At 42.5% G+C, this 14,901-nt stretch overlaps 1 protein-coding gene across 7 annotated transcripts in view; it reads right to left on the bottom strand.

Moving 5' to 3' along the window:
* The window catches only part of FAT3 (FAT atypical cadherin 3), a 669,400-nt gene that overhangs the window by 242,128 nt on the left and 412,371 nt on the right, over positions 1 to 14,901 (bottom strand). For all 7 annotated transcript variants that reach the window (XM_033948992.1, XM_033948995.1, XM_033948996.1 and 4 more), the window contains exon 4: positions 3,034 to 3,095. In XM_033948992.1, the coding sequence (XP_033804883.1) occupies positions 3,034 to 3,095 (62 nt within the window). The remainder of the gene's footprint in view (positions 1 to 3,033; positions 3,096 to 14,901) is intronic.

Below are 14,901 nucleotides of genomic sequence, written 5' to 3'. Positions count from 1 at the left end.
ATAAGGTGGAAAATGCTTGGTGACACTTCCTCTGATCTGTGACTTGCACATCCAGCAAGTTCCACTGCTTGAGTCTAGATGTCAAAAGTTCAGCATTGGGCTTGGTGAGAACAAGATCTCTGATCAAGTTGTTCCGGTCTTTTTGGTTTGGATCGTATGAGTTTCTCTCATCAGCTGCACCACATATATTGTAAGCTAGATCTACAATGTCTTCCTCATTCACTGACTCTTCTGAAGACAGCTGCCCTCTCTCTCTCTCTCTCTGGGGAAGTGGGTTTTGGGAGCTCAGGGCAATATGGAACCAGGGCAATAGAAGAAGTAATGTCCGGATATGTGATTGCAGATGCATGCTTACCAGTTTGATATGTGATTGGGTTTAGCACTTAACTGGCTAAATGCCGATTCTGCCCCGGCATGCTCCCAAAATAGCTGGTTTTCAGTTTGACACTAACTGATTATATTTCCAATGGCAGTAACTGGTTAGGTGCTGTTGAAAATTAGTGGTCAGCCCTGAACTTGCAATTTAACCAGCCAGAAGCCATCTCTACTATTATTTATCTGCCCGGTTAAATTGCTTTAAATATCACCCAATCATTTGTATGAGCAGCCAATGAAAGTTCTAAAGTATCGTGAGGCTACTGCTAGATATCATGGTAGTCATTTTCAGGAGGCAGCTACTAAGGGAAGGAGCAAATGGAGTTTGCTCCTGCTCCCATTATCCCCACTAGACCACCAAGGACATTAGGTAGGCCCAGGGTAGGGGGTGATTATGAAGGGCTTCATCTTATTTAGGGAGGGTGGACGGGTGGAACAGAGGATCATAGAGAGGCTGCTCCTTGTCATGGTTGGGCGGCAGAAGGGAGGAACAGAGGGAGGCTTCTTCTTGTTCTGGGACGGTAGAAGGGATGGAGAAAAGATTGAAGGGGAGCTGTTTGTTCTGTGGGGATTGATAGAGGGTGGACTGGAGGAGGAGTTCACATTGGGGAGGAGGGATGGAGGAAGGATCGGAGGCAGTGCTGCAGATTGATCGGGGGGGGGGGGGGGGATGAAGGAAGGATTGGAGATGGGGCTGTAGACTGATCTGGGAGGGAGGGGTTCTGTGACTTCAGGACAGGATCTGGAAGTTAACCAGGCACCAGTGCTTAGTTAACACTCCCTATAAAGATAAGACAGCCTTTTTTCTGTCCTAACTTTATGTTAGTAGTCTGAAAATTATTGTTTAGTGCCTAAGCTTCTGCTCCACCCTAACTCTGCTCTCAGACCGTCCACTAACTAACCAGTTTCAACATGGGTTGTTAAAGGAGACATTCCACAGCACTCTCTGATTAAGTGTTGCTGAATTTCTCCAGATAGCTCTGCACAAGCGATTTAAGCAGCCAAGAGCTTCTCCTAGCCCAGGGGTATGCAATTCTGGTCCTCAAGAGCCGGAGCCAGGTCAGGTTTTCAGGATATCCACAATAAATATGCATGAGATAGATTTGCATCTCAAGGAGGCAGTTAATGCAGATCCATCTCATACATATTCATTGTAGATATCCTGAAAACCCGACCTGGCTCCGGCTCTCGAGGACTGGAATTGCCTACCCCTGTCTTAGCCGTTTAAATCACTTCTGGATGTCAACCACTTGGATTATCACTAACGCAGTTGAAAATGTTTGAGTAGGACAACTCTTAAGAAAGGAATAAAAATCACATTATTGTTTAGTCATTGAAAATACTTTAGAGCTAAGGCTGCACAGTGCCCTTATAGGGCGGAGTGCAAAGCTCAAAAGCTCCTGTTCTCTGTCTCTATTTGTTGGTTGTCCTGAACTTGGGGGGGGAAGGGGGGTTGGGAAATGGGGAGAGTCTTACATTCTCGTGGGGGGCTCCAATGAAGAGAAAGTCAGCAGGGGGATCAAATTGGGTGATAGGGAAACTATATATCCCCCTTATATGGGTCCTGGGGCAACATTCAGCTGGGACCTGCATAAGTGTCTTATGAGAGCTGTGGCTGCACATAGGCAGGGGCCCACATAACTCCTCCAGCCAACGAGAGTCAGATATTCAATGCTGATGTCCAGACACAGCCCGGCACCAAACATCTAGAACCAATTTAGCAGAAAGCGGGTTCTTTAGGCTATCAATATCTGGGTAGCGACGAGACATTAATAAAAGTCTTAACTCTCCCCTCTTCATTTAGAAAAACAAATTGAAAAGATTGGATTCCAGTGTAACAGGCTGCACACAACATTTGATTCCGTGAACTGCGTGGCTGTTCTCCAGTCATTACTCAGTCAAGACCCTCATGAGTTCGTGTAAGAATCTGTGCTAAAAGATTATCAGCAATTTTGCTGCAGGCTCCCAAGTAACAAAGCAGTGTAATAATCAAAACACGTGTTTCCATTAAACAGCCGTCCCTATATCTCTAAATAGCAGGAAGGAAAATACACTTATGTTTGCCATTGTATGTTTACCATTCCTAGATGTGAAAATTCAGTAACAGTTATTGAAGATGAGGTTACCTCAAATGTACATTATTCGTAAGGCACAAGGGGTTGGTGGCTAAAGCATTATAAAGCCAAGTAAGAAAAAATTCATTGGGCATAAGATCAAATTCCCTTTTCCTGAATCAAATCTTAGTAGCCTAGATACAAAATACCCAGCGATTATATTTGCTTTTTTTTTCATGCAGCTAAAAGTGTGAAAGTATACATATACTTTTATCAGTTACATAGGGTACCGTTTTCATCCTGTGGAATCTATAATTACCCAGCTACTTGCTTATGCCTCGATTTATTCAAATACAATCAACAACACTGTTCACCCTCCTCTCATCCATTTAGAAATGAATAATTTGGGTGTCAGAAATGTAGCCCAGTCATTAACCCATGTTACTACTGAGGTTTGTGTTCTGCCTGAAAGAACAGCATTAGAAATCCAAAATTATTATTATTATTATTGTTGTAGGTATGAGTCTACAGAGGCACCATCTATACGCAATAAAGATTGGATTTCAGGTTTCATGTATACAAGGGAAAATTCCTCTGAGCTTACCTCAAGAAAATGTTCTGTTTGCTGTTCGCGATCCAGCTTCCGTGTTGTTGTCGTAATTAGACCTGCGAGATGGAAAGAAATGAGAAATGGCTTCATTTTCAATATTGCTCACCACTATCTACGCAGTATATTATGCATAATGAGAAAAGTTAAGCTATCTATACTCAAAAATGGTTATGAACAGTGATATTATGCTCACATTATTGTTTAGGCCTATTGGGGTTTGCTGATAATAAAAAAAAAAGGAAAAAGAAATTATAAGCAGGCAACTCTCAAACTTCTTCAATTTTACTTTCAAACAATTCTATTGACATCCAGAAAACAGCAGCAACAGGGCTTCCAAAACTGACAAACTTCTTAAATAGACAGCTCTTAATGGTTATCAAAATGACTGTAAAGAGTCATGACAGAACCATTGTTTGTTTTCTCCAAATGTTATTATAGAATGATTGATTTGCAAATCACCGAGTGCCATTCAATAATCTAAAAGTTAATGGGAAAAAAAGGTTATATGTTTTTTAAAACAAAACAAAGCTAAGAGGTTCTTGCATTCTGAAACAGCATCAATAAAATACTGGTTAGATTCTTCAGGTTATTATTTGATTTGCTTCATGACTCTCCTTCCTGTTCAGTCTGTTTCCTTTACTTAGGGGTCATTCTATTAAACCTCGTTAAGCACTTATCCCTGAATGTTATAAAAAGCGTAAAAAATTGTGCATGCAAACTTGCATGCTTGCCCAATTTAGCTGAATCCCGAACCAATTAGCGCCAATAATTGAGATCTTAAAATTTACACACCTAAATATTTATGTACGAGCCAAAAAACAAGTTAGTTGCGGTTCCCAGTGCTAAGCATTATTGTATAAACGATGTGTAACTTAGGGCCTCTTCTACTAAATCTCGCTAGCGGTTTTAGCGCAGGGAGCTGCGCTGGATGGTCCGCGCTGCTCCAGACACTCATAGGAACTCAATGAGCGTTGGGAGCAGCGTGGGCTATTCAGCGCGGCTCCCCGCGCTAAAACCGCTAGCACGGTTTAGTAGACGAGGGGGTTAGGGTGTTTTTTTGGCGCTGATTTTTATAGGCTCCTATAGAATGTAGTCTTTAATGTGTGGTAACTGGCAGCACAAAGCTGCATTAAAGGACTTTGCAGTAATTTAGCAGTTACCATGGGCACATTAAGTGCTTTTATGTCAGGGATCATGGCATGGGCAAAGAGAGGACGTGAAAGGCATTTGGCAGTTAAAACACTGCACTTACTACATGTTAACTAGCTAACATGGAGTTAACATGGGACTACTTACCACTTCCTAAATATGAGGTGCCAAAGCCCTGATTCTACAAAAAAATACCTCCCATTAGTCACCTAAATTGGCATGCCTAGCTGATCTAGGCGCCTAACTTGATTTTTTAATTGGTTCAATTGGTACTGTTAATTGAACAACGCCATTAAAAACCAATTTAAAATGATTTTTTAAAAACCAATTTGCCAGTAGGCGCCTACCCGGAAAGTAGGTGTGATTAGGGGGTGGAGTTTGGGGCTGGATTGAGTTAGGTGTTGGTAGGCGTCTACCTTAGGCACCGGTATTTTAGGCCAGGAAAACCCTGGCCTAATAGACTGGCGCCTAAGTTGTAGACACCCACCAATGCTTAATTTGATTTAGGCGCCAATAGGCGCAATTCTACAAATGGCACCTAGCTGAACGATATGCAGAAGGTGCCGTTTTCCTAGGCGATTACTGAGTTTACAGATGGGGTCCACTATGTTAGATGAAAAATGGCTATTTTTTTCTATAGTTGGGAAATTTTTTTTAAATTCCCTACCTGGAGTATCATAAGTCGTTTAAGAAACTTTTAAAAATACAACTATTTGTACATTTTTTTTTGTAAATTTAGTAGGATTTGACTCTCCAGGTTTGGGTGGTCTTCAGTTTTAAGGGATGATTAAGATTAAGGAGGAATGATTTGAATTTATCATATTATCTTAAAATGCTCTAGCAATTACTAATTTTTAAAATTATTTTTGTACTATTTGTTATTATATTGTTTGTTTTTATGATTGTGTATATTTGATATGTACATGGCTTAGATTTAAGCGGTCTATAAATCTTAAAAATAGATAATCAGGCCCTAAGGGCCTGATTTTGTGTATGGCACCTACATTAGGAACAACTAGGTGCTCTAATCAAGGATGCTGAGCAACGACTAACTTTGAAATCCAAGCTCAACTTTAAAAAAAAAAAACCTGGCACGGTAATAGACTGTGCAAGTTTTCTCCCAAAATAAACTTTAAATTAACAATTAAGATTTTTGCGCTGAACTCTTGGGATACCTAGCGGTGCCTCATGATGCCTATCTGAAAAGTAGGTATGATTAGGGGCGGAGAATAGGCACGGTTGACTTGGGTATCGCTAGGCCTCTGGGTTAGGCACTGGTAAATTAGTCCAAGTAAATCCTGGCCTAATACAGCAGCGCATACCTCTAGGTTGCCTAGCAATGCCTAAGCACTGCCAGGTGGGATTCTATAAGTGGCGCCTAGCTGTCGATTGACAACCACGACGAGCGGTGCCTTTAATAGAATCCAGGCCTAAGTGCCTCTACATTAACCATTAGCAGATATAGGGGTCCTTTTACTAAGGCGCGCTAGCCGTTTTAGTGCGCGTTAAACGCTAACGCGCCCATAGACTATAATGGATGCGTTAGTGTTTAGGGGTGCCTTAGTTAAAAGGACCCCATAATGTTTGAATGGGATTGCTAACAAATAACTTGAAATAAAAAAAATACATGTACAGTGGTACCTCGGTTTGCGAGTAACCCGGTTTGCAAGTGTTTTGCAAGACGAGCAAAACACTCAGCAAACTTTTGACTCGCAAACCGAGCACTGCCCCGATCAACGAGCACTTACAGTCCAGGAAGCGCCGCTTCAAGGGATTCCTCTTCCGTCTTCCGGCCAGCCTTCTACATCGGGTGCCTTCCGCAGGTTGGAGGACCTCTGTCTGGGCCTGCGTCAATCATCGGCGTTGTGCGTGTCGTGCACGGCGTGCAGGTGGGGCGGCGCTCGGCTGCGTGGGCATCCAATGTGGAGGGCTGGCCGGCGGATGGAGGAGGCATCCCTCTGAAGCGGCACTGCGGGGTTCTCCGGCGGCTGGCATCCCCCCCCGAAGCGGCTGTGGGGTTCTTCTTCAGATGACCGATGGAGGAGACGGCGCTGCAGCACCCGGCACCCGACAGGTATAGACCCTGGGTTCTAGAACGAATCGTTGCTGTTGCCACTATTTTCTATGGGGAACTTTGTTTTGATAAACGAGCATCTTGGATTACGAGCATGCTCCTGGAACGGATTATGCTCGTAATCCAAGGTACCACTGTACTAGGAAAACCATCTTATATTTACAGCTACCGTGTGGATAAGTCCCATATTAAAATATGGTAACTGCAAATTTTACCATGGTTTAGTAAGAAAGTCCCTTAATGTCCTACCACTGTGTCCATGTTCCAAATGTGCATTTTTCATTGTATTAAAAAAAAAAAAACAACAAACAACAATGGGGAAACTGGAGTATGCATACACTATCAACAACAATTAACCTCCAGTATTATATACCGAGAGTATCGCCTTTAATTTCTTTGACTTATGAAACGTTTCTAAAAGGAGGAAAAAGGCCTCAGGAGCTACGGAGAGCAAATGCTACATTGCAGCTATGAAGGGAAGAGCCGTACACATTTTACCAGTGCCCCTCCAACACTCTTATCATAGGACATAAGAAAACTTCCTTGTATACACGCAAATTGAAAAAGTGAATTAGAAATGCACATTGCATACGTAATATCTGAGCGTAGATTTTAGATATTTCTACTTCGAACAGGTAGGCAAAACAGCAAGTAAGCTTATCTCAAAGGTTCCTGCCATTGTAACCACATCCCCTGTTAAGAAAAAAAAGAAGAAACCAAGGGGTGTGTCATCATTTGGAGCAAAGGAAGTTAAGAGGTTGGAAGTTTAGACTCTACAGCAGTGTCGACCACACTATGGCCCCCAGGCATCTTTCAGCTGTGAGAGTGTTCCAGATGTTTTGTCCTGGTTGCTGAAGTGAGAGCATGATCCATGAGTCACAGGGCAATGAAAGAAGAGGCAGCAGAGTTGGTACAGCAGCCGCATGGCTGAAGAGAAAGGGAAAGGGATTGGGACTTATATAATGCATTTTTGTAGTTAGACAACCACACTCAAAGCGGTTTACATACAGGTGCTTCACGCATTTTCCCTATCTGTCCTGGTGGGCTTACAATCTATCTAATGTACCTTGGGCAGTTGAGGACTAAGCGACTTGCCCAGGGTCACAGGGAGCAGCATGGGGTTTAAACCCACAACCTCAGGGTGCTGAGGCTGTAGCTCCAACCACTACGCCACACTCTCCTCTGACAAAGTATATGGTCATGGGATCAAAGAAGAGGAAGTACTGAGCATTGACACCACTGGCCATGTGAATCAAATGCCAATGTGGAAAAGGAAGAACCAGTTTTACCGTCTGTGGCCACAGGCTGAAAAGGAGAGAACTATTTTTGTTAAGACTGGGGAAGGGAAGGAAGCAGACATAGTCCCGAGATAGGAACTGCTTGGGTCAGGGTATTGGGTTGAGAGGGAGACCATTAACTATATCGCAGGGACTTGTAAGAGGGAGGGAGACCATGTTTTACAGTCTGCAGACTCTCCCTATTTCCCCTCTTTTCGGATTTCATGTCTTACTCCTCATACCTTTTTCACCTTTGGAAACCTACTGGCCTCCTGCAGTTACAATCTCCAAGTCAAAAAATTTTGCCCACCTCTGGTCTACAGTAACTCAAAAATGACTTTTCATGGAAGATGGAGAAGACAATCTCCTAGTAGGTGCTGTGTACTGTAGCATCAAAGACAGTAGTGACAATTTTAAACAAAAGACTTAATACATTTTCAAATAAATTCAGTAGAACTACTACTACTATCCATTCAGTCATGTCTGACCCTTGTATACTCTGTAGGCCAGTCCTTCCCTGTTTTCCACAGCTTCTTTCAAATTGCTTGATGTTCATTCCCGATGGTATCCAGCCAACAGGCTTTTGGTCTTCCCTGCTTCCTTTTACCACTGACCATTCCGAGTAGCACCTCCTTTTCTATTGAATTCACCCTCATCACATGTCCAAAATAGGTCAGTTTCTGTCTGGTAATCTTGCCTTCCAAGGACAACTCTGGGTTTATATGATCAAGAACATCTTTGTTGGTGATCCTAGTTGTCCATGGAACAATATTACAATAGAAAGGCCATATCATAACCTGCCATCATCCTCTAGGTTTCTCTCTTTGCCTAACAAATTACTCTTTTGTTTGCTATGCTATTATATTTGCCATATACTAATCACCATGACCTGATGTTCTTCTGAGGATCAAGATCCCAAAACATCCTCCCTCCACCCCCCCCCCCCAAGTTCACTTAGATATACAGCAGTGGGAGTGACCAAGCAACAAGATAAGAACATAAGAATAGCTTTACTGGGTCAGACCAATGGTCCATTTAGCCCAGCATCCCATCTTCATGGAGGCCAATTCAAGTCACACAAGTACCTGGTAAAAATCCAAATAGTAGCAGCATTCCATGCCATCGATCCAGGGCAAGCAGTGTCTATTTCAACAACAGACTATGGACTTTTCCTCCAGAAACTTGTCCAAACCTTTTTTTAAAACCAGCTACATTAACCACTCTTACCACATCCTCTGGCAATGCATTCCAGAGCTTAACTATTCTCTGAGTGAAAAAATATGTCCTCCTATTCGTTTTAAAAGTATTACTCTGTAACTTCATTGAGTGTCCCCTAGTCTTGGTAAATCTTAATGCAGTAAAAAAAATTGATCCACTTGTACCTGCTCTACACCACTCAGGATTTTGTAGACTTCAATCCGATCTCCCCTCTGCCGTCTCTTTTCCAAATTGAAGAGCCCTAACCTCTTTAGTCTTTCCTCATCCCTTTATCATCTTGGTTGTTCTTCTTTGAACCTTTTCTACTGCTGCTATATCTTTTTTGAGATAAGGAAACCAGAAATTAATGCAATACTCAAGGTGAGGTCACACCATTGAGCGATACAGAGGCATTATAACATTCTTAGTCTTGTTTACTATCCCTTTTTTAATAATTCCTAGCATCTTGTTTGCTTTCTTGGCCACCGCCACACATTGAGTGGAAGGATTAAGCATATTTTCCATGACACCTAGATCTTTTTCGTGAGCGCTGACCCCCAAGGTAACCCCCCCTAGCATCTGGTAACTATGATTTGGATTATTTTTCCCAATGTGCATCACTTTGCATTTGTCCACATTAAATTTCATCTGGCATTTGGATGCCCAGTCTTCCAATTTCCTAAGGTTTTCCTGCAGTTTTTCACAATCCGCATGCGTTTTAACAATTTTGAACAGTTTAGTGTCATCTGCAAATTTAATCACTTGTAGTTCCAACTTCCAAATCATTTATAAATAACTTAAATAGCACTGGTCCCAGTACAGATCCCTGCAGCACTCCACTATTTACCCTCCTCCATTGAGAAAAATAGCCATTTAACTGTACCCTTTGTTTTCTGTCCGATAACCAATTCTTAATCAACAATTGAACATTCCCTCTTATCCCATGACTTTCTAATTTTCTCTCATGAGGAACTTTGTCAAAAGTTTTTCTGGAAATCTAGATACACTACATCAACTGGCTCGCCTTTATCCACATGTTTATTTATACCTTCAAAGAAGTCAAGCAAATTGGTGAGGCAAGATTTCTCTCAACTGAACCCATGCTGACTCTCTCTTTTCCTCTATTTTGCCCAGCACAGAGGTCAGGCTAACCGGTCTGTAATTCTCCAGATCTCCCCTAGAACCCCTTTTAAAAATTGGTGTAACATCGGCCATCCTCCAATCTTCAGGTACTACAGACAATTTTAGCGACAGGTTACAGATCACTAACAATTGATCAGCAATGTCATGTTTGAGTTCTTTAAGTACCCTGGGATGTATACTATCTGGTCCAGGTGATATATCACTCAACTTGTTGATTTGGCTTAGTACATCTTCCAAATTCACAGAGATTTCTTTCAATTCCTCCGCCTCATCACCCTTGAAAACCATTTCCAGTTCAGGAAGATTTCTTACAACTTCTTCCATAAAGACCGTAACACAGACTTTAAATTAAGGAGCAACTGTATAAGGGATTTGAATATGTAGAACAGTGTTAAATGAACTCAGGTATGTTTTATAAAACAGCCATAGGATCTGGGGGGAACTTTTACTAATCTGTAGGTGTGTGCCTCCTCCCTCATGTTTGAATTGGTGAAAAGCACTGTATAGCATTGTGAAATTAGAAACAACGGAGTATCCTGAGCAGAAGCATAAGAGCAAATTTTTGAAAATTGCTGGAATGCAGACCTCACAAAGTCAGTACAAATTACACCTTCAAAAAAAAAAAAAGGACCCCCCCCCCCCATTAACAAAGCTTTGCGGGTTATGACTGTGATTTACCAACCAGCCCATATGTAGATATTAAAAGTGGGCTAGATAAAGTAAAAATGAAGAAGACTTGCATGGACAAACCAAAAGCTAAGGAAGTGCTCAAAGTTCCATCAGTCATCCTTTTCCCCAACTTGAGTTCATACCCACCAGTCTCTCACTCCCTCCTCTCATTCCCTGCAGCCTGAATATATATCCCACTCGCCCAAATGGACAATCTCTTCTGCTCAACTCACACTCTCTCTCTCTCTCTCTACAGCCTCTTCCAACACTTTCTCTTCTTTAACATTCCCATGTCTCTGCATGTTCTCCTTATCCTATTCTTCACCCCCTCACACACTTTTAGTTCTTTCACTCCCCCCTGCATAAGCATAATTTGACTTTTTATATTTGGTGGCAAGAGTTTGTAATAGCTTTCTGCCTGCTCCATTCCCTACACCCCCTCAGCTTGCTCTGCTCCTTAATTTACCGTGATCCAGCTTTCGGTTTCATTCCATTCCCGGCACATTCCAACAAACCTTTCCCTAGCCAGCTTCGTTACTCTGCAGGCTTGGCTTAGGCATCCGTTCAGCACTCATCACTTCTCACCTTTCTTAGCAGGTGAAACTTCCTTTCATTGGCAGGCTCAACTCATCTCTCAATGTGTGACTTCACAGACCGCACGGGCTAAGCTCATTTCTGCGCTCTGCTCTCTGATCTCAGACATATCCTTTGTTTTCTGGGTCTAGCCCTGGTTCCCACTCCCCTGCAGCACTTCTGGCACTCGATCTCTAGGTCAGGGGCAATCCCAAATCTGTAGACTTAAATGAAATAAATGTTCTGCCATTTATCTTCCTCGAAGCTTGGAATAATAGTGAGGGTTACGGTTGGGCGGGAGAGTTACGGTTGGGTTACTGTCGCAGACTGGGTGGGAGAACAGGATGCTTTCCAACAAGAACACTGATTTGAAACTAGGGCCCATTCTCTTTATTTGGGCCTTGCATAAAAGTAAACTACAACCTTACAAGAATATAGACATAATCAAAAGAAATATGCTTATATATTAGGAAGCTGTTCATTAAAACTACATATGCCAAGAGAAAAATATTTATGCTTGCCTTCATCTAAAGATGGATTAACCTGTGACAATTAGTAAACACTGGATGGATTAAGCACTGAATTTAAAAAGACTAATACACAAATACATTTTCTAATCTTTTTTTCTTGTGCTAACGATAAGGGGCAATGTAGCTTAGAAACTACAGGCTCCCTTGGGCAAAAAAAAAAAAAAAGAAGTTTCTACTTTCCAACGTGGAGAAGAATGAACAGTGCATAAGGCTACAACAAACAAAACAGGGAAGGATAAAATCCTCCATTATAGAGAAGCACTGTCTGGATGCAAGAAGGGAGTGATGAAATTATGGAATATTTTATCAACGGAAACAAATGGTGATATAGCACAATATAACTTATGAGGATGCCTCAAAAAGGGAAGAAGAGATGACTGTGTATAATACAGTGTTTCCCCGAAAATAAGACAGTGTCATATTAATTTGGGGTAAAAAAAACACATTAGGGCTTATTTTCGGGGGATGTCATTTTTTTTTTCATGTACAACAATCATCTTTCCCTTCCTCTCCTCCATCCCAATTCTCTCTCTTTCCTTTCTCTCCCCACCAACCCATGTGTAGCATCTTTCCTCCCCTCTCACCCATCCCCTTGTGCGGCATCTTTCTATCCCTCCCTCCCATTCCCCTGTGCAGCAGAACCCCACCGACCCTCCCACCGTGAAACTGACATACCTCCGCTCCGAGGCCTGCAGCAGCAGTGGCAGTGGTGCTCTGAAGGGGCTTTTTCGCGGCATTCCCCGCCGGGGCCTTCCCTCTGCCACATCACTGATGATGGATTGGCCACCGCGAGAATGGGCTACTGGGCTTGATGAACCATTACTCTGACCCAGTAAGGCTATTCTTGTGTTCTTAAGCTCTGGATATGCAGTACCATGACGGACAAGAGCACCCCAGCTGCACAGACAGATGGGCAAAGGGACTCTGCTATTATATACAGATAATCTAATCCTAAAGCTACATGGATGAATGCCCAGATTCTACTTCTTGCTGTTTTAAAGTCCTGCAGTTGACCTGTAAAGGACGTAGGAAAAAAAAAACCAAAACCCAGCACAATCTTCCCACGCTTTAGCAAATTTAGGGCTCCTTTTACGAAACCGCTTTAGCGGTTTAAGGCGCGTAATAGCGTGCGCTAAACTGCCGGCCGCGCTAGACGCTAACGCCAGCATTGAGCTGGCGTTAGTTCTAGCTGCGTAGCGCGGGTTTAGCGCGCGCTAAAAAGCTGCGTGCGCTAAAACCAGTGCTGAAAATGTAGTTGAAAGACTTCAACATCTGACAGAAGCCACCCAATCTTTTACTATTACTGCACTAATGATAGAAACCTTCAAGATCCTGAAGGGTATAGAAAAAGTAGACAGGACAGATTTTTCAGATTACGGGGAACCACAAGTACAAGGGGGCACTCAGAAAAATTAAAAGGAGACAGGTTTAAAACAAATGCCAGAAAGTTCTTTTTCACCCAGAGGGTTGTGGACACATGGAACGCGCTTCCGGAGGCTGTGATAGGCCGGAGCACGTTACAAGGCTTCAAAGAAGGTTTGGATAGGTTCCTAGAGGATAAAGGAATTGAGGGGTACAGATAAGAGTAGCGGTAGGTTATAGGGATAGTCTGGGACCATTGCTCAGGCAATGGGCCTGATGGGCCGCCGCGGGAGCGGACCGCTGGGCGAGATGGACCTCTGGTCTGCCTCAGCGGAGGCAACTTCTTATGTTCTTATGCACTATATAAATGAGAAAACTACATATTCCATATAAAATTACAAGACACATCAGACATGTCAACCATTTTGTTGTAAGTAACTTTTCTCCTGGTATTCTCTAGAATGTGAAGAAAAAAAAAAAAGATGCTTTCATATTGCTATTTCAAATTCCAACAGAAATGGAGATCAGACATGAATAAATGGCAAGATGATCTACAGCTAGCAGACAGCGTGGAAACGATAAGTAAAAAAGTGTCATGCCTTAATTCATTTGTCAGATGATGAAAAGCACATAAAATAAGGGTAGTTGTACCGAAGCGCTTGAATATTAATATTTCACAAAACATTATCTTAAGTGAATCAAAGAAGAAAACTCAGCCAAGGAATAAAGAGGCGTTACTCTGTTCTGGGCAAATAACCTGTCCAGGCAAACACTACTTTGCAAAGACAATTTTCAAAGGAATGTAACTGAGCAAATTATCTTATCAAACTGTCCTGGCTGAAAACTGTATCCCTCGTACGAGTTAAGACAAGCTTGTGCTTTCATAATACGTACACGTCTACCGAGGTGCTCCTGAGTCTGGTCAAATCGGCTAATATGCACTTCCCTAAACGCTATACAGGTCATCCAAATTTCTGTGAGGATCCCAGATGGGCACGGAATAATTGCTGTCAATTGACGCTCATTTGGATTTATGCACGGATCTGTCTTATGCCCCGTTCTATAAAACGCGTGCCTAAATTTTATAGTGCACTCTTCGGAAGGGGGCATGGCCTTGGGAGGGGGATGGGTGTGTCGGGGCATTACCAAAAATTAGGCACAAATATTATAGGATAGGATTATTTATGCACCCGACTGCCATTAGTTATGTGCTTTCCTTTGCAGATTATTATTGTAGCCTGGAACTTCCCTGCCCCTAACTTTGGGCGCCTTTTTTTAAGTAATCCCCCCCCCATGTATGCAATTGCATTTTCAAGTGTAAGAAAGTGTAGAATCAGAAAATAATATTAAATATTGAACTAAGGCCAGTACTGGGCTGACTTGCACGGTCTGTGTCTGTGTATGGCTGTTTGGTAGGGGACGGGCTGGGGAGGGCTTCAGGGGCTGGGAGGGTGTGGATGGGCTGGAGTAGGTTTTAACAGAGATTTCGGCAGTTGGAACCCAAGCACAGTTCCGGGTAGAGCTTTGGATTCTTGCCTAGAAATAGCTAAGAAGAGAAAAATTAAAAAATTTAAATTGAATCAGGTTGGGCAGACTGGATGGACCATTCGGGTCTTTATCTGCCGTCATCTACTATGTTACGTACCTTGCCCCATACCATCACTCACAGACAAAAGCAAGTGCACAGTGTGCAGTCACGTTCAGATCAACATCTCATATGGGTCATAACAGCCAGCATGGGGGAATGACCAAAAAAAGAATTGAGGGGGGCTGCAGGCAAAGAATGGAGGCTACCAGAGAGAGGATGATGACATGAGTGTGCACAAGAATGTCATTTAGAGAATTACATAAAAAAGATGAGGAAAATCTCCCAATAATAATTAATACT

The sequence above is a fragment of the Geotrypetes seraphini genome, chromosome 6 (genome assembly GCF_902459505.1).
Source record: "Geotrypetes seraphini chromosome 6, aGeoSer1.1, whole genome shotgun sequence".
NCBI classification, from domain to species: domain Eukaryota; kingdom Metazoa; phylum Chordata; class Amphibia; order Gymnophiona; family Dermophiidae; genus Geotrypetes; species Geotrypetes seraphini.
The sequence above is the reverse complement of the archived record's forward strand: the minus strand, read 5'-3'. Positions and strand labels throughout refer to the sequence as shown.